The sequence below is a fragment of the Motacilla alba genome, chromosome 4 (assembly GCF_015832195.1).
Source record: "Motacilla alba alba isolate MOTALB_02 chromosome 4, Motacilla_alba_V1.0_pri, whole genome shotgun sequence".
In the NCBI taxonomy this organism is placed as follows: Eukaryota; Metazoa; Chordata; class Aves; order Passeriformes; family Motacillidae; genus Motacilla; species Motacilla alba.
Window position 1 is genome coordinate 70,223,932 of NC_052019.1, and position 26,552 is coordinate 70,250,483.

Sequence of the window (26,552 nt, forward strand, 5' to 3'; positions counted from 1 at the left end):
AAAATAATGTACCAGTTTAAAAGCTTACATATATGTCTGTAGTGATTTCAGGCTGTATTAAACCATGCTGAGCCACAACTGAGCACAGTATTTTATACCAGCAGAGAAAAAGAAGGACGAAGGAGAGGAAACAACGTGCAGCTTTCCTGGGTCAGGGAATGCAGAGCTGGACCAGGGCCAAGGCAGCGTAGCTGGAGCAGCGGCGTTGGCGTGGCAGGTAGCCAGAGCCTGTCCTGGGTTGGTCACAATTCCAGTGCTGCTTCTTGAGTGGCATTTTGTAAGCAAAAAAAGGTAGTCAGGAGAGCACTCAGGGGATTGGAATTTTTCACTAAACCCCAGAAGGAGCAAAACCAGTTTAGTCTGTTGGGAGGTCTCATATTTTGTCATATCACTTTTACCTACTTTTTTTGCTAATTTTTTTTCCAGTGAATGCTATTCCAGAAATCAGTTTGATTTCCATTTTAACCATGGTCCTGCATAAAGATTGACAGCAGTGGAATTGCTACTGATTTCAGGTATGCAGAGGAGAGAGATCAGTGGATAAAGCAAAATGTTAAGCAGGGGGCTGGGAGAACACATTTCCTCCATATCAGGCTGAATATTTGGGACAGCAGCAGGGTTTGGCGGCTGGTTTGGGGTTTTTTAATGGTTGTTCTTTGATAGCACAAATATTTTAATCTGCTGCCTCCTGGTGGCTTTGTAATACTGTTTTCTATTTAGGAGTGTACAAGAAGAAGCTGTTTGTTCTGAGCAGAAGGGAGCCCAGTGCAGTGCTTTCATTTATTCAGTTCTGAATGTAAGGAACACTATATTTTAGAGCCTGAAAATTACCATTTCCTGGGTCTTGAATATACCCTATACATATATTTGAAGTAATCAGATTGATTCTGTTTTCTAAAAATGGCCTACCAGGACACATTGAAGAAAAGTACCATCTCCTAGGGCTGTATATTAAATCCAAAGTTCATTGTGTCTAGGATTAACTTCACTGTTTCTTCAGTGAGTTATTAATCCTTGGTAATTTATCATCTCACTGGGCTATTCTCTCAGAAAACAGAATTGCTTCATGCTTCTCAAGGCTTTTCTTTCTTTTTAAATTTGTGCAGTCATACTTTACATATAACCCATTATAAAAAAAACACCATTAGTCCAAAAATTAACTGTAGTCATTGAGGAACTGATCCAAATTGCCTCAGGAGTTTCAGCTTCTTCATTCCTTATGGATTATTGGTAAAAGACCAAAGTGGCTGGTCTGGAGCTCAGCACTGCGAGGTGCAACTGCTAAAGCCATTGTTCTTGCAGGGAGAGCCGTGGGCTGACACTCTGTACAGGAGTATAGGGAGGTTTGGATCCTCACAAAAGGGGAGACTTAGTAATCCCGCAGCCTATCCAGGCCTCACAGGAAGGGAAAGCTACGCAGAGTAGACTGGAAGCCTTGTCTCCCTTCCCCTCCTTCTCTAGCAGAGATCCCTGTGGCTGAGCAGGACAGATTGCAGGATCTGCTTCCAAGGCCGTGTGCATGTGGAAGGAGGCAGGAATTCTGTGTGCTCACATGCTGCAGAATAGCAATGCCAGGGCTGCCTGTTCTAGCATGTTCTTGTCCAGACCCAGCCCAGGCCAAAGGCACTGCAGACAGTAATTTTGGGGAAGAGGAGAATATTTAATCGGAGGGTGGGGCGAAGAAAATCAGTGCAAAAAAAAAAAAAAAAAAAAGGACAAGCTGATAGAAAACAGGATTTGCAAGGCAAAGAGAGAAAAGAGCACTATTTCTGTGTTACAGAAATGTCACATTTGTTCTTCAAAGCTGTTTCCAGAGGCCAGCTGTGGGGCTGGACCATCTTAGAGACTAATTAGGAATTAGGCCCATATAACCTTTTTCATCACAGTGACCTCTGAGTAGTTAACAAAGTTAAATGGCTAAATGTGGCAAGTGGTTGAGACAGGGCTGCTTCCTTAAAATAGCAAGGGCTGAGTGTGCGTAGCCACCCTCTGAAAAGTTGTGTTAAATTGCAGCACAGCATTTATCAGGAATCTGACACACCTTACTACAGCCAAGGACCTTGCTCTTACTTCTGCTGTCCTCTGAAGTCAGCCTATAATGGAAAAGTGCTGTTTGATGTCAGGGCAGGACTGGCAGCAGTGTCTGTCACCAAGTCCCCTGCTCGCTGTCAGGTAATTCCCAGGAGCCAGGAAGCTGGTGCAGGGGAGAGGGGAGTGATAATTCATTAATACATGGCCACTGCTTTGGGAGAGAGCCCATGGCAAACAGAATGGCCCTGGGGAAGAAGAGACTGCTCAGCTCTCTTGCCGCTCCTTTTCCCACCCTGCTGAGGCATCCAGGGCTGGCTCTCAGAGAGGACAGCTGCCCAGGGCGGTGACACTCACAGGACCTTGAGCTAAACCAAGGGACCCTGCTAGCAATAGCCAGCCTGAGAGTAGGCCTGAGAGTCTGCCTTTGGGAGCCACACAGCTCACTGGATAAAGGTATTGCTGAACACTGGTACCTAAACACAAGTGAAACCCTTAGTAGGGATGTAGAAGAGAGTGCTCCCAAGCACCCACCTCTGTCATGGTAGAGCAAGACATGAACTGAATTAAACATCATACAGAGCTGTTGTCGTGTTCTGCACACCAAGGAGAGGTAAGTGCTGAGTCGGAAGCAAGAGTTCAGTTTCAGGTACTTGGGTAAGTTCCTCAGACAAAACGGGTACCTGATCATCTACTCCCTAAATAAAAGTAGTGATTTCTGGGGCTTTTTTCTGAACAAAACTTTTTAGAGAGTAAAGCACAAAAGTGAGGCCATGCCAAAATTTGCCTGCCTTGTTCATTGTAGCAAATAGTTATGGAAAACCTTCATGAATGAATGAAGTTTCTCAAGTGGATACCTCAATTCCAAGCAAGTCTTCATAAAGAAAAGAAATCACAAACACAATGAGTAAGTATGTTTGAAAAGTCTTGTTTATATCCCACTATGTTATCAAAATTCTAAATCATCAAGCTACTGGATCACCCAACCAAGATAGAGACAATCAGAAGTTGTAAAGGTACACATTTCTTTTTCCAGTGGTTCAAATCAATCCTCCAACAACACAGGAAGGCTTATGGAATTTAACCTTATGGACATTTCCACTGTCATGTGGGTATTTTTGATCGAAAGTAGGTCCTTTTAAGTAATATAATTTAGTAAATGAGAAAGACGGTTTATTAAAGTATTTGGAAATTGGTTGGAAAGGCAATTAGTGACAGATAATATATGTTGTAGGTGAGTAATTGACAGCTTTCATTCTTCTCTTGTAGCAGTCTCCATGTGAAACCCCCACAGTCCGTAAATCACAAAGTAACAGAATGTTTGGGGTTGGAAGGGACTTCTGGGGATTGTCTAGTGCAACCCCCTGTTAAAAGCAGGTTCACCCTGAGCAGGTTTCACAGGGTGATGTCCAGGCGGAGTTGAACATCTCCAGAGGGGACTCCGCAGACTCTCTGGACAGCTCCTGCCAGTGCTCTGTCCTTCACAGAGCCCCTTCCCAGCAGGTCAGGCCCTCACCTGCATGGGTGAATGGGATTATTCTTCCTGAGCTGCAGGACCTCACACTTGCTTTTGTTGAGCTTCTCTGAGCTCCTCTCTGGCCTGTCCAGGTCTGGTTGAATGGCAGCACAGCCTGCTGGCCTGTCCTGCCCTTTTGGAAGACTGGGATGACATTGGCTTTCCTCCATTCCTCTGCTTCTCCATGAACTTTCAAAGACACACCTAATCAAAGATAAATCTAATCATACTGAAAAGTTATTCTAAAAAGGATTTAGAGCACCTTAACACACAGTTAGAGGGATTGGTAGCATGGCCAGCCTTCTGTTTGCAGGCTTTGTTTCTGATCCTCTGGGTGGCCTTGGGCTGCCTCGAGGATATGATGTAGATCTGTGCACTTGTGACTGATGTGGCACTTCCCATTTCCAGCCATTCGTTGCTATTCTTTGTGCAGGTAATATTCATATCATCTCTCTAAACCCTGGAGAATCAGTATTTTCCTGGGTTCTGTGACCATGAACAAAATTACCTTCTCTTAAAGACTTAAATACACTCCATGTAAGTATTTTGAAGAACCTGGGAATATTAACTACTTGCCAACATCTGAGAGGGTGTTGGCACATCATTGTCGGGTCTGGTTTTGGAGGCACCATTTCAGTCTCATGTGGGGACCGAAGCACTTTAAATAGTTACATTCTCTGTGATGGAGCCAGACAAGCACAGCAGCAGTAGGCTGATTTCAGGGCCTGGATTTAGATCCACTGACAGGGATCTGGGAGATGCGAGTAGGAGGTTTTGGTCTTTTTGCATTCAGGCCAGGAATCTGAGCATGAATTCCTTGTGCATGGTCAGTGCTATAACTGAGACAGTTATATCTGAATATCTGAGACAGTTCTTGCCATTTTTTTCACTGAAAAATAAGCAGGGAAGGATCTATTTTTTGTTTGGATGCAGCTTTTTTAAAATGGTCAAAGTCTGCCTGACAACAGCAGGAAGGATCCCTTTCCCTCCTTATATGTCAAGCAAAGGTGCCCCAAAGGCCTAGAAATGCCAAGGACTAATTAACACAAAGCTGAGAGCAGGAAAAATTACAAGTCTCTTTTCTTAAACAAATGGATGTGTTTGAGGATTTCAATATGTGAACAGAGAGAAAAACTGAGGCTCAAAAGGCCCCGGTGCTTTGCTGATCTCTCCTTTGCAGTGGGTTTCCAATGCTGGGACCCTGAGGTTCCCTGGGTGTTTATTCTCTGCTCTGTAGTTCAGTGGGGATCTCAGTATTTGTGTCTCACCACATTCACACCTTTCTATAAACAGCTTCCCAGTTAAGACCAGCTTTTCACACATGACAAGGCAGAGCTACTTTACATCCCACCAGTCTTACACTGCCTGCCAAAAGGATGTAAGGGGGATATTTGGGAGAGTGGAAGAACCAGAGGATGAGGACTCCAGTTTTCATTGAGAGGTCTCAGCAGCTCACGCTACTCATCTCTGAGGAGGAGTAGCTGGCACAAAGATCCAAACATTTTGGTGGCAAGAGGAGACAGCAGGTGGAGGCTTGTCTGTAAGATCCTTTCACTGCTCTGCCAAAATGCCCCTCTGCTGCTCCATGCCCGTCTGTTTGGATGTTTGCCTCTTGCCTTTTGTGCTGCTCCTGCCCTGCCTTCTTTCTCTTTCCAACCTTCTCATCTTCCTCCCACGTGAAACCCTGAGATTCTTACCACATGGCATTTATCTCGTTGACAGCAACGTGTGCCACTCCTTGGAATGAATCGTTTACTTGTATGTCTGAAATTCTACTCCCCCATCTTTTCATATTTTTTTTTCATTTTTCTTTTGCATCTCTTTTATGTGAGACCCTGTTCCCAGGAGGCAGCCAGCAGCTGGAACAATAGGCAGTGTTTCTGGGAGCAGTGTTGCCGTGCCCTGGTGTTTGACTGGGAGCCTTTTAAAAGCATTAGCTAATTACTCCTCTCGGTGTCACTGCATCGCCTCCCTGCTTTCAGCCTAACATCCTGGCAGTGTGTAATTTGCCCAAGGCCACAAAGTTATTGGATGGCAGGGGTTTTTAGGTCCAAGGGTGAGTTTCCTTCCCTCAATGACAGTGATTGCAGGCTGCCTGAGAAGGATTTATGGCCAGATTACAAGGAGAGCTCAGAGAGTCTTGTGCTTGCTCGCAGCCCAGCATTAGCCCCAGGTGAGCTCCCTCTGAAAAGTGAGGTTCACATCCGTCCTGGCAGCTGGAACTCTGCAGCACTTCTCAAATCTGATAAAAGGCACATTGCACTGTTCTGAGGGCAATACTCACACTGAGGGCGGCAGCCACACACCGCTGTCCTCACAGAGCAGGAATATCCTGGGAGTTCAGAATGTCACAGTAGTTAATTATATTAGCTAAACCTAGCTTCCTGCATCTGTCAGCAGTTCAAAGGTAAGACAGCTGTAAAATATTGGCACTATATTGTCTTTGTACATCCAGAAAAAAAGGCAAAGAGGAAAAATAGGAAAACCACTAAAAATCATTCCCAGGAAAAAACCCAACCCCAGAGTCATTAGGGTTTCTTTTTTATTTTTGCCACTGATACTGACCTTGAAAAAGAGAAAGAACCTAATCTGATGTTTAGATGCTGGATGAATCTTTCTGAGCTGGCAGTTAGACAAAGGGAGATTTGAGATTGTGATGAATGATGGAGAGGATGTAACTACAAGGTTTCAGTTTTACAGTGACTGGGTTCAAATGTGATGCTACAGAGCATACACACACAGCCTGGGACATAACAAAAGGTCCTGTTATGTGTTTTTGCAGAGGTGACTTTTGAACCTAAGGGCTGACAAAGGGGTAAGAGAAGTTTAATAGGCAGCCCAAGATAGTTCCACTACCTGCACTAGGAGATGATACCAAAATTACTGGGAGCTACTCCAGGTCCATGAGCACAAAAAAAAATCTGTTTTGTTCTTATAGTAATAGAATTCCAGAAAGTTTGGGGTTGGAAGGGACCTAAAAGTTCCAACCCCATACCACGGGTAGGGACACCTTCTACTAGACCAGGTTGCTCAGGGCCCCATCCAGCCTGGCCTTGGACACTTTCAGGGATGGGGCAGCCACAGCTTCTCTGGACAACCTGTTCCTAGGTCTTTGCTGTGAGATCCTGTCCTTTGGCCCTGGTTACAAAGAGATCCTGCTCTTTTCCAAGGGCTGAAAACATTCAGCGTGCTGATACAAGAGAGGTCGTCAGTCAGGTATGAAAACATTCAGCGTGCTGATACAAGAGAGGTCGTCAGTCAGGTAAGTGGTATCCTCAGCTTGTAATTAACTGTGATGGAAAAGGGGAGTTCAGGATTGGAAAAACTTCTATCCACCACCCTTCATTAGCATCTGCTCGCAGAGGTCAGTGCTGGGGGTTTATTGCCTTTCAGAACAGCGGGCTGGATAACAGAGCTCAGGTCTGTTCTTACTTCTCAGAGTCAGTTCCCTCCACTTAGGTTCTTCTTCCGGGAGGCAGAATTTACCTACATACGACATGAAATAAATGTCTCCAGCTTAGGCTTTCCATCAAATTTCAGGGAGTAAGTGCTCCTGTGGGAGCTATGGAAAAAAGTGAAGGCATGCTTTATTCCTGTTGCTCCTCAAAGCAAATTTAAAGATGCAAATGGGAAAAAAGCAGGTTTAGATTTACAGTACAGATATTATTAGGGTCTAAGTCCCTTTGAGATGATTGACAGTTTGAGATGTCCACAGCACAGCTTGTACATCTGCAGTGAGGTCATTTGGGCTATGCATGAATGGCTTTGACCAGAACTGCTCATTTCCATAAAATAATGCAGACTTTACGTTACACTGTGGCAAGAGTTTGATCTGATCAGGTGTCCCACCATCACACAGAAATAACCCCAGAAGAGTCATTCATCATTTCTGTGACGATTTATTGGAGCACCCACTTGTTATTGTCAGCATTGACATTGATGATGATGGAGAATCTGAGCACAACCTAGAAAAATGCATATTTGTATTTATGAGAAACATGGCTTTTGCTTCACTGCTGCCAGCCAGTCTGTCTCCCCTTAAGAGTCAGTGTAGGTCAGATGAGTGAGGAATGAGATATTCATAACTCAGAATAACATTTGAGAAGTTTCTGGAATATTTTTTACACACAAGCTGCAACTTCTCATGAGAGTTTAGTTTCGGGGAATGAAACAGCAGTTACAGAGAGAGAAAATGGAAGAGTGAGGGAGAGAAATATTGTGTACGTGTCTTCCATTTCCTCTTGAGACTCTAATTTTCCCCTTCTTTCTCCTTTGCAGTTGAAAAATGTGAATTTAGTGGCAGGTGAGAGTATAGAGATGTTACAGACACAGCATAGACTTAGTCATACTCTTCTGCTGCATGTATCTTCTTTGAACTGCACTTAACCATGTGAAGGATTTACATCCAGACCAGCAGAGGAAAGCTCCAGAATAACACAAACAGTTTATAGGCATTGTAAATAAAATAAACCCAGCTTCCATTTGGCAGAAGAAGGCAATTTTCAGACACATATAATGATACTAGAAGCATTTCTAGTGAAAGTACATTCTTGGTGTGAAAATCTGACCATTTTTCTCACTCGCATATCCTAAAAATGCCACCTGGTTGTTTTTCATGGTTGTTTTTCATCTCTATTCCCAATTTAAGGGTCAGGATTTTTTTGTGACTTGGGCACTGCTTCAGGGTGTGCATGAAATAGTCGTGTACAGGCAAATAGAAACCTGCAGGGGAAAAATTCTCCTAATGCTGGATGTAACAGTTCAGGCAGCATCCAAAATCATAACAAGTAGATAAAATGAATGCTGTAATCAGTTGAATGGGGAGGTTAAAGGAGCTCTGAGCATGTGTGGTGTGAAGACTTGGCACAGGCTTAGTACATTAAGGGACTTGGACTGAGATCTAGTCCTTGGTATAAATTTGGAGCTGTACTTGGTGATTTGTAATGAGAAAAAAATTTCTGTTGAATATAATTCAAGTCTGATAGCAAAATGATGCTGAAGATGGTTGCAGACATAGGCTAGAGTTTAGAAGCTGTCAGGGATATAGAGGTCCTGTCACTATCAAAGTGGATCTGAATTCCCATATGCCATTTAACCAGTCTCCTCCCATAGAAGTATTTCCACTTCCTACGGGATGAGGCATTTTGCTGTTTCTGCAACATATTTATTTCTAAGTTTTGTCCCTGCCCAGGGCTTTCTCTTCAGCACTGAAATACTGTCTGTCCAGGAGACCAGCCAGAAACCAACCAGGACCATTCAATATTCCAGTGACTTAATGTCCGGAATCTGCAACAGCTTTTCTGGTACCTTTCAATTGTCAGGCAAGGCCATAAATGCCACCCTCTAAAACGTGTAATTCAGAGTATCTGTTGCAAAGACCTCAGAGAAATGGCAATTTCTTTTTCAACATGTTGGAAGTAAATGTACAAAACCTGCTGTACACTAGTCAGTCGTGATACTCAGATAATAAAATAAGCAAGCTAGGGAAATTTAGTGCAGAATCAAAGACCTCTAGGCAACAATGTAATATAATACAGAAAAGATATAACTCAATTGGAAATAGCCAGCTGGCACTAATGGCTCATTCGTTTAGACTCATATTTCTGGGCTGTCTGGCTTTTGGTGAGATGGGAGCAAGGAAAATCACGCCTGCCTGCCAACAGCTATCAATAAAAGCACTATTAAGCAGAGCCCTGCAGCTCAGGGGCCACTCCAAACCACCTCGATAATTTGGAACAGTTTGAGGAGATGGTCGAGGACCCAAGCTTTGTCTTCTCATCAGTTTGCTGTGGTACTGAGGTTTGCATAGTGTGCCACTGCTGGTGGTGGGAATACACCACACCCCACTACACACAGCCATGACAGAGCACTCTGCTCTGCGCACAGCGGAGGCCTCGTCTGCGGCAAGCCTGAACCAACTAAACTGCCTTTTAGGCCCCTCGCTGGGCCTGACAACACAGCTTGGAATGACAAGCCCAAATGCAGAGCCTTTAGATGTGCTGGAGGAAGGGTGAGAGTGGTGGGAAGCAATGGGCACGTAGCGTCTGGCAGGGAATGGGCTCTAGCACAGGTTAACGTGTGACCCATCTGTGTGGGCATTGCCATTTTTGGAGGGAATGCATTCTGCCTGCCTTCCTCCCTCCCCTCTGGGTCTCCTGGACACAGAAGCTGGTTTGACTCTTTGGTCAGGAACACAGGTTTGGTTTCATTGTCCTTCTCCACCTGCTGTGATCAAGCCCAGGCCCCATTCATATGCCTGTATTATCCCTTCTTCCATTGTTTGCCCCTCTGTTTTGTCATCCTTCTGCCTCACTTGCTTTGCCTCAGTACCCTTCTGAATGAGTAACCTGATGGCTTTTTCCTGGATGATCCTTGTTGTAGTACATCCATAGCCACACTTGGTACTTCTGATACTGTTGAAATACTAATAATACTATTAATAATAATAGCAACAGCAGTAACAAGGCTGTTATTATGGAGTGCCTAGGAAAGGGTGGCTGACTGTTTTTGCTGGCAGGTATCTGTGGCACAGTGGTTGTAGCTGTACACAGGGAGCAGCAGAGCCAGAGGAATAAAGTCACTGAATGTCAGAGTGAATGACCCAAAGCTCTTGGAAGCAAAACACAGAGAGTCAATATATCCTGTGACACCAGTTAGAAATGACTCATAAAGAACCATACACGATACATGAATTTTGAGTAGGAAAGGACTTTAAAGTTCATCTAGTCTAACCTCTCTGCCATATATAGGGACACCTCCCATTATCTCAAGTGACTCCAAGCTTTGTCTAACCCGGCCTTGGACACTTCCAGGGACGGGGGAGCCACAGCTTCTCTGGGCAACCTGTGCCAGGACTTGCCCACCTTCACAGGGAAAAATTTCTTCCTAATATCCAGTCTAAATCTGCTCTCTGTCCATTTGAAACCATTTTCCCTTGTCCTGTCACTCCATGCCCCTGCCAAAAGCCCTTCCCCACGTTTCTTGTAGCTGCTTAGCTGCAGTGACTTCACTTGGATATGCATCGGATGGGTTTTTTTCATTATTTTTTATTATTCTCCTTTACCTTTCCAAAGAGTAAAACATAAGCACACCTGGAGCTGAGTTATCATAGAAGGGTCTGGGTTGATTCTCTACGGTGGTTTAGCCCTGACCCTCGTTTAGAGGATTGGTTTCACCTGGGTGTGGGAATGTTGGGTAATGTGCCAGGTGTTCCTCATTTCCCATCAGGAGAGAGCACAGCTCCCTGATTTCTCTGAGGGATTTGCTATGTAGCTCCGTGAGGGGAAACTTGCAGGAATTTGCTGTGGAATTTGGGGTGCTTGAGCCTTGGTGGGAACGAGCAGATTCTCCTGTGGGCGCTCTACAAACCGTGAGACTTGGCCTCGGTGGCCTCCTTGTACATTGTGTGGGCATATGGTGTGGCAAAGAGCATGTTTGGGGGGCTGGGATGGGGGGGGAAAGGCTGCCAGAAGCTGGTGAAGCTCCATGAAAGCTTTTTTAAAAGTTCACATTCTGCTGATCTGAGCTCCTGGTAAGAAAGCAGGGCTTGGGGGCCCTCGTGTGTGAGGGGGCTGAGGGGGCTCTTGTCTGTGAATGATTTGGGGGGCCCTCGTGCATGAAGGGGTTTGTGGGACTCTCATGCATGAGGGGGCTGAGGGGGCCCTCGTGCATGAGGGCTTTGGAGGAGGCTTCTGTGTGTGAGGAGGCCCTTGTGAGTGAGGTCTTTGTGGGGGGCTCCCATGCATGAGGGGGCTTTGGGGGGCCTTCATGAGTGAGGGCTTTGGGGGGGCTCGTGCGTGAGGGGGCCCTCATGCTTGAGGGCTTTGAGGAGCTTCTGTGCATGAGGGGGTTTGGGAGGGGGGCCCTTGCCCCTGAGGGGGCTGAGGGGGCTCTTGGGCATGAGGGCTTTGGAGGGGGCTCCTGTGTGTGAGGGGGCCCTTGTGAGTGAGGGCTTTGGGGGGGCCTCTGTGCGTGAGGGGGCCTTTGTGAGTGAGGGCTTTGGCGGGGGCTCCCATGTGTGAAGGGCTTTGGGGGGCCTTCGTCAGTGAGGGCTTTGGGGGGCCCGTGTGCATGAGGGGTTTTGGGAGGGGGGCTCTTGCCGCTGAGGGGGCTCTTGGGCATATGAGGGCTTTGGGTGGGGTCCTTGCTCATGAAGGGGCTGAGGGGGCTGTCATACGTGAGGGGTTTGGGCCCTCATGCATGGGGTTGGGGCCTTGTGTCTTACACAGCCAAAAACCTGGAGGTGATCTGCCAGCGAATGTGGCTTGGTATTTTTGCTTCTTTTTTTTTGCTTCTTGTGCTTGCTGTGAGGAAGAGGCTTTAGTGTTAAAAGTGTGTTTTATGCAAAGAAAATGGAGTATCAGTTGGCCAGGCGAGCTTCCACCTGTGTTGGTACACAGCTGCTCTTGATATTCAATTGGAGCACACAGGCCTTTGTTTAAATGATGTGTTTCATATTTTGGGAACTTTGAAGTATGTACAAGTCACAGTGTGAGAGCAGCTTAGTTAAATGTGCTGGTTTGTTTTCACAGACTTTGAGTTAAGTGTCTTTTTGTGACAAAGGTACTGCTGCTCACGATCCTTTTTTATGAAAATACAGTTTATGAGGGTAATGGATTTTTGTCTTGCTGGGAATTTTATTGGATGTGTGCCAGGACTTTAATGCTGATGAGTTTTTTGTATGTTCAGCACTGTCCACACCTTGATAAAAGTAACAGAGCTGTTGGAGTTTTTTTTGTGGTTTTTAAGAGGTGCTGATTAGACTAAGAGTTTGTACAGCTTAAAGTAATTATGTAAATGCTCTGGTTGCTGTTGATTATTTCCATGTGTTCTTGTTCACCCTGGCTACACTAGAAGGAAACAAGAGTGTGAAAATCTTTCTTTGTTATCAGACTAATAGTAGTGGCTTACTTTTTATGGAAAATGGCTTTTTACATTAACTTTTGTTTTCTCACAATTTTTTCATGGATTGATAAATGCTGAAATACTTAATTGTATTGGACTGATTATAAAAGTGTGCTGTTTTATGTGAGGTTCACTTAAAATATTTCTCTATCAGCAATGGTATGTCAGTCACTGCTATTCTGGCACCACTGTGGGGAGATTGAGCCACAGTTTAGCTGTGACTGAAGTTTTTAACTCATTTTCTCAGATGTGCATGTAAATGAGATGTGCTCACATGGCTTTCATTGTTTGAACAAATCATTGTTCTGCCAATAAACTTGAAGTGCTGGATTGTGGCCTTAAAATCCTCGTGCAAGAAGCAGATGAACCATGTTGCAGTTTCCACCACTGAAGTGCTGTGGGAGTCGTGTTCCTCCATCTGATAAGTAAGTAAAAATATGTTGCGGTTCGAATTATGTTTGCCTAATTTCAGCGTTGTAACTGAGAAGAATGTGATATTGTTAAATGATTCACAGACTGCAAGAAAAATGATGATAAGTCATTTGTTAAAAGTGAGTGTTAAGCTGCAATCGTGGAGTTTTCACATGTTGGGGGAATAGGGGAGGGAAAAGTGGTGCTGGGGAACGTATCCCTTCCCTTTTCTGCTCTAATTTCAAATGCTTTGTTTGATAAGAGTCTTGAAATACCAACTGAAAAAATATGGTACTGGTTTTTAGTTGCATTGATTAGTTAACTGTTCTGATATTGTTCTAACAAATTCCAAGAAATGTTATTAGAATAGTTGGGATGTCCTTGTACTGGAGATGTGATTATCATGTGCTGCAGAGGTGTGTGAGGAAAGATGGGCATTTGAGTATCAGTTGAATTTGTACCAGCAAAGGATGTAGTTACTTAATGCTTGATTTTGCTGGGTTTTTAATGAATTTATCTGTTTCCAGGAAAGATAGATAGCTTTGTGGAAAATGAAATTAGTGACTGTGTTCTTAGTCTCCACTGACAATTGGCCTGTTGATTTGTATAGCAAAGGGAGAAGTATCAAGTCTGTGCAACAGTAACCTGGTCTCCCAAACTTTACCCGCGAGTGGTCTCTGTGTATTTGTCAGTTTATGTAACTCTCTATAAGCGCTGTTACTGTTGCAGAAAGCCACAGAAGTCCTTGGAATGTATTTTAGCTTCACAAAAAATGAGGATTTTCAATACACAGATGGTGCTTTCAGTACAGCATCTCTAAGTCCTGTTTCCCAGGGTGGTTGGTGAAACTGTTTAACTGCAGCAGTTTTGGTTTGGTATAAAACTTTCTGAAGGGTCAGGTTGGGCTGAACCCCCAGGTGGTCCAGCCTGTGCCTTACCTTTACACCCTTCTCTGGGTTTGCTCAGCTAAAGCAGAGATAGGAGAGCAGAAACTGTTCACCTTTTCCCCTTTTTTATTTCTTTATGTGTTCTTTGTTGACCAGAGAACATATTTATGTGACTATAAATGAATTTTAAAAGGGGAAAACTTCTGGGGAGCTTTACAGACTAGGAAGAAAATACTAGAAATTAAAAAGAAACTCAAAACTAATACAGAAAAACCTAAACCCCAGAGGATTTGCAGCCAGCGGTTCTAGACAGATCAGAGCACAGAGTCTTCATGTTCTGGGGCTGCAACCCTTAGAATCAGGTGAAGGGTGGGAACATGGGTGAACTCCCAGTTCTAAAATTTGGAATAAGGGCTGGGTAGTTTTTTGCCAATGGAGGAGGATTTGACTGCAAAAAAGAAAAACTTGTAGGTATATTATTTTTTTCTATGAAATACTGATGGTTTGCTGCACTCTAGTGGTGTTCAGGCTTGTGTGAGTCTGTGACTTCTGCTCAGAGAAAGCTGAGGGGTGTTTTCTGTCTGACCTCACAAATGTTCATCCAGCTCTTTTAAGCTGTATTTTAGTGTTTTTCTTGTAGCACTGGAGATACTAATAGGAGATAATGGAGATACTAACAGGTACTTTCAGATGCTCCTTGTGTTATTCTCTGCGTGTTTGGGGTGACTGGGTGAGGAAGGACTGGGGATTTTATCCTTACTGCTAGTTCTGACTTAGATTAATATGCAATATTATCAGCTCAGTCCTTCTGATTAGCACCAGTGGCCTTTCACTGTACAGCTTAGACTGCTGGTGCATGATCAAAAGGCTGGGACTGACTCACTGCTTTGCGTAATTTCAAGGAATAGTCCCTTAGGTGGAGGGCGCTGGTATTTCTTTAGATCTCTTGCCCATCATCCTGATAGTGTGCAACTCGGAGCTAAGGCAGCATCGCGTGCAGGAGGGAGGACTGGGTGCAGCCTGTGTCATTACCTGCGATGAACAACTGGAAAGATTCTACCAGCAGCTCACCAATTGAAGCCACAGGGCTTCTGCAGATACAGCAGTGGTTTCTGTGTACCATGAAAAAGAACAGGCTGTCTCCAAGGTAGCTTTCCTTATGTCGTCTCCAGAACTTGGGTTCATGTTGGAGCAAATGTAATTGACGTCTTCTTTTGGGGTTTGTGGAGTGGGAGCTGCGAGGTTGGTGGAGAAGGGTCCAGAGCTGCAGAAGGGCCCCCAGGCTTTCTAAAGCTCCCCTTAGAGAAGGGGTCAGGGCGCACGCACGTCCAGGCTTTGTCCGTGGTTTGCGTCCAAAGGCTTATGCAGGTGTAATTGAAGCTTTGCCCTGCAGGATTAAGGATGCCGGGCCACATTTATGTATATAAAACAAAAATTATTTATTATGATGATAAATAGACTAAAATACCTTAATCAAAATGGTTCAGTGCACAGTGAGGGTAGCTAGAGTTGCTGGTATAGTGCATTGTTTCTGAAGGGAGAGTGAGGCAATGATTTTAAAGCTAGTAAGTAGAAATGGGTATTGCTCATCCGTGCCAACAACTGTAGCCTATCCTATTTCTCAGCCTTGAGGGATAACCTTGAGGGGAGATCCCACTCCAGGAGAGGCATCTCCACAAGCTCTTGAAGAGGCATGTTAGGAGACCCCACCATTTTACTCATGTGTAATTCTGATATTTCCTTCTGGGGTTCATGAAGCCAGAGGGTGTTGTGGGCACCATGGGAGTTTCAGGCAGGTTTGTAGCTTGTAGCACTTCTGCAGGCTTTCACATGCTTTTTTGGTTTTTTTTACTTTAATGCTGTTATTCTGACAGCTCCCTTGGAGTCCTATGGACATAACACAGATCTGAAATGATATCACAAAGGGGAAAAGGTAATCCTCACAGTCAGCCAGCTGCTGGAACAATAGAAGCAGAGGAAACACCAATTAATTAATTGGGTTGAGATAGTTATTTATGTCTATTTGCTCTTTTAAATTTATTTTTAATTTAATTATAGGGGAGCAAGGTGACAGGTGAGCTCAGCTTTAGGCTTAAGCTCAGCAACAGCCATGGTGGACCTCACATGATGATCACTCGGGCATTGATTTAGTCAATAGACAAAGGAGGTCTTGGATTTATTATAACCAAACCAAAACAACAAAACCACCACAACTTAATTTTACTAAAAATGATGTTGATTTGTTGATCTGGAGCAGATCCAGAGAGCAGGAGAGAAAAGGGAGTCAGTTGTTTTTGGAAGTAAATGGGTGCCCTCACTAGACATTCAGTGCTCTGGAAATGTCCCGTTGGCTCAGGGGGATAAATGGGTTCAGGTCTGTGGTGGGGGCGTGAGCAAGTTTTGTGTCTGGGGGTGTTTGTGTGGCTGCATGCCCTTGTTTGGGCTGTGACTGTAACAGCTGAAGCAATGAGTTTTGGGTTCAGTGTTGTGTCTTCATAGCCCTGCAGCGTGCACACAGAATGAGAGTTACTCCTCACACCCTTGCAATACATCAGAAATGTGTTTTCTCATCGCTCACCTTACTCGCTTTACCTGCAGAGCCCCAGGGAACTCCCCCCATGCTCGATAGGCTCCTAGATGTATAATTCTCTCCTGATGGCAGAGGTGGGAACCAGAGCTGGCAGGGGAAGCGGTGCGGGACTGTGCCTATGGCTACCGCCACAGCTGACAACAGGGTTGGGCCTGGCAAGACAAACGAGCTCTGTGTAGGGGACTGGAAAACGCGGCGAAGGCTGAGGGTACAGCTGCTCTTTCTGGCGTTGTCACTGCACTGACAAGAATTGCAGCCAGTGACCTCTTTTACCAGATATTTTGAGACCTGACAACTGTTGTAGCTTCGGGCATTTCTCAAATGCTGCTTCTCGTGCCAAGCACTTGCAGCAGTTGCAGAGTCAGACCTGGGATATGGTGAATGTTTTAAGGTGCAGGTGAAGCCATTTGGGTTTATTTCCTTAGGGAAGTGTCCTGGATTTGGAAGTAGCCCGCTATCAAAGGCATGAAGTTATAGGTTGTAGTGTGCAGAGTATATGGCTTATAGCTACAAAATCCACTGACTATCCATGGCATGATCTGTCAGCAGAGAATTCAGTCTGTCTGTGTTTTCCAGCTCACTGAATTGTGCATCGTGAATCCATGTGCTCTAGGAAGTGCCCACAGGATGCTCCAGCACTTGTAGTGCAGTTTTATGGAATGTTAAGTAAAAATGTCAAGTTATCTATGGAAGGAGACAGCTACCATCCTTTGGAGGTGCCTACAACTAAGGTCATCAGGGATGGTGGAATTTAGTAAACAGCTCTCTGCTGGTCATAGAGCCCCACTGGCATCTTCCAGGGTTTGCTGGAAGGACAGGCAGGAAGTAACAGGCTCTGCTAATGAAACCCATTGTTGAGCTGTGTTACATTCAGACTAGAGAAATTCTTAGTTGATTCTGGTTCACATAATTTGTAGACAGAAATAAAAAAAAGAAAGCTTTTTGCTTCTCAAGACGGAATGCAAGAGTAACTTAGTACTTAAATTATTGCTGCTACTCGTGAGGGCATATCAAGTTCAAAGTCAATCCCTAGATTTAATGACTTGTTTGTTTAAAAAAAAAAAAATGTGACTCCAGGAAAGGTATTTACTTTAGGCATTAAGGAGAAGTGGCTAGTGTCTTTCGGCAAAATAGTGTTTCTGTTTGGGAGTACTGACATTGTTGGGTGAAACTGATCTGGTTGGGATTTGAAAACATAGAAAAACCATTGCTAGCCTACCTCTGTCGTGTCTCCCACTCCCCAGCACTACCATGCTGTCTGGCACAGGCAGTGATGCTCACCCAGGCACTTCCATCTCTGTAATTCTCCATTAGTTATCCCCATCTGGTTTTCCCCGCTTGTCCTCAGGCCAGCAGGAGAGTCGTGTGCTGGAGGGGCGTGCAGTTTCCTTTAAGGTGGGGTTGTTGGCTTGCTGTGTGCGGGTTTGAGTTGGACTTGTTTGGTTCTTGGACTTGTTTACACACAGTTGTCCGTCATTGCAAAAGGAGGAGGAAGAGAGGAAAGAGCAGCTTTTGGCTTAGGTCGTGCCCTTGATGAGGCGTCGCTGTGTCTGTGACGAGCGAGCAAGCTGGGCGCAGAGGAACTGTGACTCAGATGGTGCCACTGAGGTCCCCGCGCGGGCACCGTCCCTCATCCCACGGCGCCAGCAGTAAAAGCGAGTGAGCCACCGTTGCTACATTTAACACTTGTACATTTTTATTTAGTTAAATCAGCCATTGTACACATTGCAGCTATGTATTGTTAGTGTTGTATCTTTTTAATTTTTAACTAATACATGCCCTCATAGATATATTCAATTAGTGTTATCACCATGGGAACAAGATGCTGATTCGTCAACTTAAAATTCACTTCTTCTCACAGTATTCAAGTTCTCTGATAACACAGCAAAAAATCAAAATAAGAGGTGAATAACCATTATGCTGTTACACAGAACATCATCTGCACCGCAAATAACACAACAGAAATGCATTTCTTGAGAGCCCCATCCTTGAAGACCCTCCTGTGCTGTCTCGGACAGTCAGGAAGCCACGATGCGCTGTGAGATGTTTCATCAGGGGTCTCATTCGATTTGGCTGCCAAAACACTTTTTTCTTTAAGTTTCTTTTCTTGCCTGCCCAAAAAGTGTCAGCACGGCACCTCATGGTTCTGCCCACAGGAAGCCAGAACTCTAGAGGTTCTTTCCATGCTTTTGGCATTATTACCTTAATGAGGAAGTGCCCTTGTTCTGAGCACTGAGTGAGTCATTAAAAAAAAAAAAAACAAACCCAAAGAACCCTATAATTGTAGAAGGCCAGATAAGCTTGGACAAAGGATTTCTCCTAGAGGAGAGGGTTGGTTGTACTCTGGTGCTGAGTCTACTGTTTAAAAAATGAGATAGCTGTTTAAAAGCATTAAGTTGGTGTGTTTGTGTTGTATGCGTGTTATGCTAAAACCCTACAGAGCTTCCTCCATTAAATATTAAGGTATAGAACACCCAAAACATCAGATCCCTACGTTCCCCTTGTGGAAAATAAAAGTGCAGACATGCTAATGTGGTTTTCAGAGGGTCGGTTTAGAAATATATATATATAATATATAGTTACATAACAAAATATGAACAGAAACCGGCTGCTGAGGATTGTGAGCACTTGTTCTTTAAAAAACACTTGATCAGAAGATAAAAACTGCTCGCTCAGTGCTAAGAGGGCCAAGAAGCTGACATGGTTCTAGGAGGGTTTGGTTTTGACCTTCAAATGCCACATGCGTGTATCGGCTAAGAGGCAATCTCGATAAAACACGGTGAATTAATTTTTCTCCTTGTATAGTGGGTAAGTCTTTGTCCCGTAGTTATCTACAGTGCAGTGGCCAGCAGGAAGCACCCCCAGTCGGTCGGTGAGGTTGGCTAAGCAGTGATGGAAACAGGAAACTACCGGAGTTAGAATTGTTTAATACACCCCGCCACAGGTCCGGATCTCTAGGCTCGAATGCCATATGCGAACATGCCGCAGGTAGAGCTGCTAGCAACTTGGGTGCCTAGTGGGGAAGTTTTTCTTTCTTTTTCTTTTGGAAACGTTGCAGTGGCTGTGTCAAGGTGTCTGCACAGTTAATGGCCACAGTCAGCTGTGATTCATGTGAACAGCTGCCTTTTGCCTGACTTGCCTAGACCAGATCTCTAAACAGTAGCTCTTAGTACTCGGTAGCTCTGCAGCGCTTCCTCCTGGGCCAGTCAGTGTCTGTGGTCCGGGTGGTGCCGTTCCGTCATCTGTTGCCATTCCGCAGGGTCACTGCACCTCGTAACCCACGATGCCAACGGGCAGTGAGTGTTGTGCAGTCTGGTGAGTTCAAATACTCTGCTATTTACAGTTTACACGTCAACTCCTTTGTACGGTGCACGTACACAGTCAGTGGAAGAGGCCTGTCGATGAAGTCTGCTTGCCAAGGGCCGTGTCGGTAAGCGAGCGCCAGAGCAAAGGGACAGGGACAAGTAGCGACGCTGACAGGGTGCCAGCATGGCGGATAAATCATCCTGCCTGAAGGATGCTATCTTTGGTCACAAATTAGCTTACAGGGTGAAAAATCATAACAGCACAAAATGCAACTTGGCATGGGGACAAATGAATTCACTGCAGCTGCACAGGTAGGAGCGGCAGTGGCGACTCTGCTACCCAGGGACGGTGACGGCTGCGTATGGGAGGGGTCACGTGGCGCTGTGCAGGGGCGGCAGCTTCTCACTTGGCCTCCTGTGTCCAGTCCTCTTGGCAGAAATGCCTAAGAAGCTGCTGGAGGTCATGCTGGAGGTCATCCCTGGGGAGCGCTTCTGGGGTGTCTTCCAGCTCTTCTATGTGAACGTGTTTTCCATAGCGGTCCTTCATCACAGTCCTCTTCTGTGTGCTGGCTTTACTTAGTATTGTCCTGGAAGCAAAAAAAAAAAAAGAGAGACCTGACTTAGAATGGCCACTGTTCTGGAGGTATGAGAGAATTGTGGTTTTCAGGCTTTTCCAAGGCAGAGTTACACATGCTGGAGAGAAGGCACAGCTAGGTGTAAGTATGATGCAATAGTCGGCTCCTATGGATTTTTATCTGTTTTATTTTATACATTCTCTGTATTCTTTACACATACGTTTGTAGCCTATTGTTATAACCCAGCTTCAGTATTTTCTTAGGCAGAAAGACAAAACACATTCCAGGACCCCTATGCTATCTTGGTATTCCTTAGAAATCAATGTTGAAATCAGATCTTTGAGATATATTTTTATCAACAGAGCTGAGTCCTCATCCAAGGAGGGGTGGATTTAGAAGGTACTAAAGCTGGGGGCATTACTTCACTGGGTGTGCTTTTAGCTGGGGACTCTTGTCAGATATGGTCATTTGCAAAGTCAAGAAAAATTTTGCATGCATCATGCAGGGTGTGCGTCCTCAGCGTTCTGCCGCTGAGGCTCCCTATATAAAGGTACCTCTGTTTACCACCCTGTGTCTGCCTCTTATTTCTAGAACCAGAGAGAAAGGCATCCAAGTGGATGCCAAATGAAGGATGGATGTAGGGAGAGTGCATGACAATTGGAGAAAGGGGGATGAATCAAAGGAGACTGATGACTGGAGAGTGAGTGGATGAGCAATGAATGTAATTAAAAATTAAAACTAGCAAATCAATAAAGACTATACATGTGTTTTTCTGGGTGTGCATCCTCAGCATTTTCTGCCTGAGGGAAAGTGCACCTAAGGATCCTTACATGAAGGTACGCTGTTTACCACCCTGTGTCTGCCTCTTATTTCTAGAACTGGAGAGAAAGGCATCAAAGTCTGGATGGATGGATGGATTGGAGAGTGGCTGATGATTGGATGCATGTATGGTGACTGGATGGTGAATAAAGGAGGAATGAATGTATGAAGATTTGGATGATGATTGAAAGGACAGATGGAGACTGGATGATGACTGGATGGATGGGTGGAGAGTGGCTAATGAATGAATGAGAATGGGAGGATGGATGTATGGAGAGTAGATGATGAATGAAGGATATATGTATGGAGAGCCAAATGGAGTTGGATGATGATTGGAGACTGCCTGATGATTGGATGCATGTATGGTGACTGGATGATGAATGAATGAGGAATAGAGGATGCATGGATGGAGAATTGGATGATGAGTGGGTGGATGTATGGAGATTTGGATGATGATTGAATGGATAGATGGAGATTGGATTATTATTGGAGGGCAAGTGGCTAATGAATGAGGATGGGAGGATGGATGTATGGAGAGTGGATGACGACTGGATGGGTGTATGGAGACTGGATGGTGAATGAATGAGGAATAGATGTTTGGAGATTTGGATGATGATTGAAAGGATAGATGGTGAGTGGATGATGAAGAAATGAGGATGGATGAAGGGAGAATGAAGTGAGCGTGGATTATGAATGACTGCTACTAGAAATTCACAAATTCAATGAACTTTGCAGGTATGTTATGATGTGCATCCTCAGCCTCACTGTTTTCCACCTGAGCAGAAGCGCGTGCAAGGTGTCCTACAGGACTCTACCCCAGTGAATACCACGGGGGGAGCGTGAAGAGCATGATGAAGAGCGCCGTGGGGAGCACAACCACCCCGAGGAGGCTTGCGAATAGCACTAAGAGAGTGTGACTACTGCGCGGGGGCTGTACGAACGGGAGCGCAAATACCGTGGGGAGAGCTCACATAGCGCCAAGTGGAGCGTGAATAGGGGGAAGGGGAGTACAAATACCACCAAGAGAGTGAGGATACCACTAAGGAGAATGAATATTGCTAAGAGTGTGTGGATACTGCTGAGTGGGTGGGAATGATGCTACGTGTGACCACAAATACCGCCAACCGCGAGCTTGCATACCGCTAACCGCAAACGTCTATACTGCTAAACACGAGCGCGAATACTGCTAAGTGCGAGCGACAATACCGCGAGCGTGAATACCGCTAACCTCCATAGCGCTAACCGCAAGCGCACATACCACTAACCGCGAGCGTGCATACCGCTAACCAGGAGCGCGCGTCCCACTATCTTTCCTCCACCCTCCATCCACCCTTCATTCTTTCATCCCATCCATTCCTTTATTCATTCGCTATCATTCGCTGTCCAGTTATCCAGCCCCTCATTCATTCTTCATCCATCCATCGATTGATTCTCTACCCTTCACCTATTTATCCATCATCCCTCCATTTATTCATCTGTTCATTCCCGCTCATCCAGTCGTTCCCCATCACTCATCTGTTAAACACCATCATTCATCCATACATCAGTCTCCATCATCCATTCTCCACCTATCACCTATTTATCAATCAACCCTTCATCATCCATTCATTATCCCATCACTCATTCATCTTATATTTATTCCCTATTATCTAGTCATTCACCATCCATTAATTCTCCATTATTCATCATCTCTTTATTCATTCCCCATCATCCATCCCATTCTACACTGTTCTATTCATTCTCCATTCATTGCTCATTTGTTGATCTCCATCCATTCTCCAGCCATCCATTTATTCTCCATTTAATCAGAACTATGCTACTTTGCTGAACTTATACAACTGCAGAAAATAAATACCAGCCATTGTGTAAACTCCTGTACCATTGTTGTGTGGAAAGTGTTTTATTTCACTGCTCTGTACGCCATCACCGCTGCCAGGTTAGTCGTTGCTTTAGCACCACACAGCTAAAGCTTAGCAGGCACACACTGCAATCCACTCCTGTGACTGTGTTAATTCGTTCGCGGTAACACTTCATGTGCTTGCCAAGCCAAACCTTTTCATTACTGATCCATCATCTTTCTTGATTTCTTTCTCTACCAAAGCAGGGACTTGCACTGTCACGTGGTGACCTGTGTAGCTCAAAGCCTCCAATGAAAACATAAACTTCAAATTACAACACACCCAAAACATCTGGAGCTCTTCCTACCTTAGTCTTCCATATTCACATGGCCCAGTGGTGAGAAAATGGGGAACAGGCACCTGTAAGAAACAACTGCATCCTTTCCAGCATCCCTCCCTCCTGCAGGCACATGACATACAGTGGCTCCTAGGGGGCAGTTTCATTTCAGTAACAATTGTACCAAAGCATGTCGCAGTAGTGGCTCCAGACTTGTGGATTTACTGAGACAGTAGCTGGGCACTAAGTGCTCCTTCCCAAGCCGTCTCTTTGAACTTTTACCAGACAGTTCTTGCCCCTTGTTTGGCCTCTGTGAGAAAAAGGGGGCCAGGCTGCTGGTCTGGATTCCTGGTCACAAAACCCAAGATGCATACCTACGTCACCTACTGCTGCACAGCTTTTATCTATTTATCTGGTTTTAAATATTTATTTCAATGTCCAAGACATGCTAATAAAGGGGACAAGAGACTGGATGCAGGGGAGGAACACATCCATTTACCCAGGGTGGGGAGCTTAACTGTAACCACTTCTACAATAACCTCCTCATTGATAACACAGGAATGAACTTTAACTGTACTCACACCCAAGACTCCTAAGAATTTCACACAAAACCTCCATGATGTTTTCTTTTAGTCTTAACAAGCACCTTCACTAATTCTGCAATGCCAGCTTTCACTACACATTGTTTATATATGCATATTTTTGTAACATTGCTGAGTATAAGAATAGAGTTACCCTCAGCTTAGGACTCGCCAGTTGAGTCTGCTGGGCCACCGTCTTTGGTCCTTTCAGGAGAACAGACTTTGTCCCTGGGGTTGTGGCCACACTTGCTGTACTGCTGTAATATATAAAAGTGATTTTTACCTCTTCAAAGTCCTCTTTGGCTGATGGAAGATCAGAAGCCAGGCTGGCATCCCCCAGGTGTTTCTCCGTCCTCTCTCCATGCACTACAGTGGTCTTGATGACCTTGCTGACTTTCCGGCCCTCCACTGGTTCGGACTGGAATTTGGAGGCACTAGAGAGAATGGCAGGTTCAGACAGGGTCACCTGCAAGGTTAGAAAGCACAAGTGAGATGGACATGAATTCCACACTTCATGAGGTGCACTGCCCAAATTAACTGCTGTGTCTACGGGCTCCACAGGGTAAAGTGTAGATCTGCTAGAGTCAGCTTACTGGAACAAAAAAGAAAAAAAACAGGGAAAAAAAAAGGAAAAAAGAGAAAAAGAATGAAAAGGGAAAGAGAAAACAGGGGGAAAAAAAAGAAAAAATAGAAAAAAGGAAAAAAAGAAAAATATAAAGGAAGACATGTAAAAAGAAAAAGGAAAATAGAAAAAAGAAAACAATAAAAAGAAGTAAAAAAGAAAAACAGGAAAAGAAAACAGAGCAAAAAAGGAAAGTATAAAAAAAGGAAAAATAGAAAAAGGAAAAAGAGGGAAAAAGAAAAATTTTAAAAAGGAAAAAGAGTAAGAAAGAAAAAAAAGGCAACAGAAAAAGAATTTTAAAAGAAAAAAGGAAAATAGAAAAAAGGAGGGGGGGGAAATCAAGGCTTTTCTTTCTTGTTACTTTATTCCTAAAGAATTACTTCTGGATGAGTAATTCCTGCAAGCAAAAGTATCAGTGATGTTTTTTACAATTCCAATAACTGCTTGCTGCACCTTGGTCTTGGCCCAGCACTGCTAAAAGCAGTGGATTATGAATTGCCAGCTTCTGGCCCTCCCTCACAACTCAGTTGTGCTGATCCAATTGCCTGTAGGGCCAGACAGTGAAGCGCAGCAGGAAGGCACTTACCTTTTCATACTGCATTTATTTTAAATTACCTGGCTCTAAAACAGTTTTTGTTTAAATCATAGATGTTTTTAGCCTCATCAAAGCAAGAACAGGCCAGCAAGGTAAACTTATGGGGTTCTAGGGCTGAGTGGCAGAATGAGCACGCTAAGCTGCAGTGGTTAAGAACCCTGCTGGGGTGCTGCTGCTCTGTGCCACGGCAGGCAAAGCACACCCTACCTCTGAGTGCTCACTGCCACTCTTCAGCACAACTCGCTTCACCACTTTGGAATAACCATCTCCCTCTTCCACAGTGACGGGGGCTTGCGGTGCTCCCTGCATTAGCACTTCCTCTTTTTCCGTGCCATCTGCAGCAACGTATCGCCGGATGATCTTCCGAGTCACCTGAAGGAATGGAGTTTAGTCCCCAAAGACATAGCAGTAAAATATTCCTCTTTGTTCTCTATCTAGTATTAGCTACTCACAGGGCATTTTGTCCTGCATGAAAGAACCTGCGTAGATGGTTCTGAGTTCTACTCCTTAACTCCTACTCAAGAGACTCGTCTGGTGCTAAAGCTCTCGAGGCACTGGCTGGCCAAAGCAAGAAGAGCATTACAGGGTTCAAGATGTGAAATTGCTCAGGAGGATGGGTGTGCATCCTTCCGTGGATGACCCAAACCTCTGCGTGGCACAGCTCAAGGCACAGACCTATCCGTAAGAACCGTCACACTTGCCTCTGTGCAGTGAGACCAAGCAATCTTTGGCTAGGCTGGTTTATTCTACCAGGAATTCAAACAGGTTCCAGAGACAGCCTATCCGGCCAAAGGGGTGTGATGACTTCTCAGAAGACAGAAGATGGGCTTTGCCACCATCCCAGCTCAGCCAAGTCCTAGACCAAATCACCGAGCACCAAGTTGTCAGATAAAGAAAAGAGCACAGAAGTTCCCCTTGCACTTCCATGCTGTGCAGAATTTGTTTTTCTAAGCATGATCTGACTTTGAAGAGCAGGACTCTGGGTTTATCTGACTCTTACAGACCCAGCCTTCCATTGCTTTCATCAGGACAAGCAAGCAAACAAACATCTCAGATAAGATTGCAGTGGAGTGGGTTTTTTTGGTGGGGTTTCTAAAAAAGAAATAAAAAACTTTCTCCTAAAATATGTGGATCTATTCAGAATTTTCCTTGGCTTTCAGTGAAATTTAACAAAAAACATCCTATTAGATTGTACACTGTAACAGAACAATTCTGAAAATCTAAACTATTGTTCAAATTTTGGTATCTCTCCTGAGCTGAAATTCTCATTCCTTCCACTATGTACTCTTCAAATCATGCCCCTTCATAGCAGAAAGTCTGGCATTTCTGTGGATGATTTTTTCTTCCTTTTACAGGAGAAGAAGAAGGCAGCAAGGGGCAGAACTGACAATACCTTCTTGACCACTGTGTGGCCATGTTCATCTGTGTACTGCTCTTCTGTGACTGTTTCTGGTGGCATTTCAGGCATACTATCAGCCTGTACGACAAAGAACAAAGCTGTGTGAAGCAAGGCCTTCATGTGGGTCTTGAAATAAGTCACTTCA

At 44.7% G+C, this 26,552-nt stretch overlaps 1 protein-coding gene across 50 annotated transcripts in view; it reads right to left on the reverse strand.

Annotated features, from left to right (window-relative positions):
• Window positions 1–18,010: 18,010 nt before the first annotated feature.
• ANK2 (ankyrin 2) overlaps window positions 18,011–26,552 on the reverse strand; it is a 277,263-nt gene continuing 268,721 nt past the window's right edge. For 47 of the 50 annotated variants that reach the window (XM_038134945.1, XM_038134950.1, XM_038134935.1 and 44 more), the window contains 5 exons: window positions 26,402–26,485; window positions 25,216–25,380; window positions 24,075–24,257; window positions 23,088–23,179; window positions 18,011–20,228 (listed from right to left, as the gene is read on the reverse strand). In XM_038134945.1, coding sequence (XP_037990873.1) covers window positions 20,045–20,228; window positions 23,088–23,179; window positions 24,075–24,257; window positions 25,216–25,380; window positions 26,402–26,485 — 708 coding nt within the window. In that variant the 3' untranslated portion in view covers window positions 18,011–20,044. The remainder of the gene's footprint in view (window positions 20,229–23,087; window positions 23,180–24,074; window positions 24,258–25,215; window positions 25,381–26,401; window positions 26,486–26,552) is intronic. The other 3 variants (XM_038134934.1, XM_038134953.1, XM_038134959.1) reach the window with 3 other exon arrangements.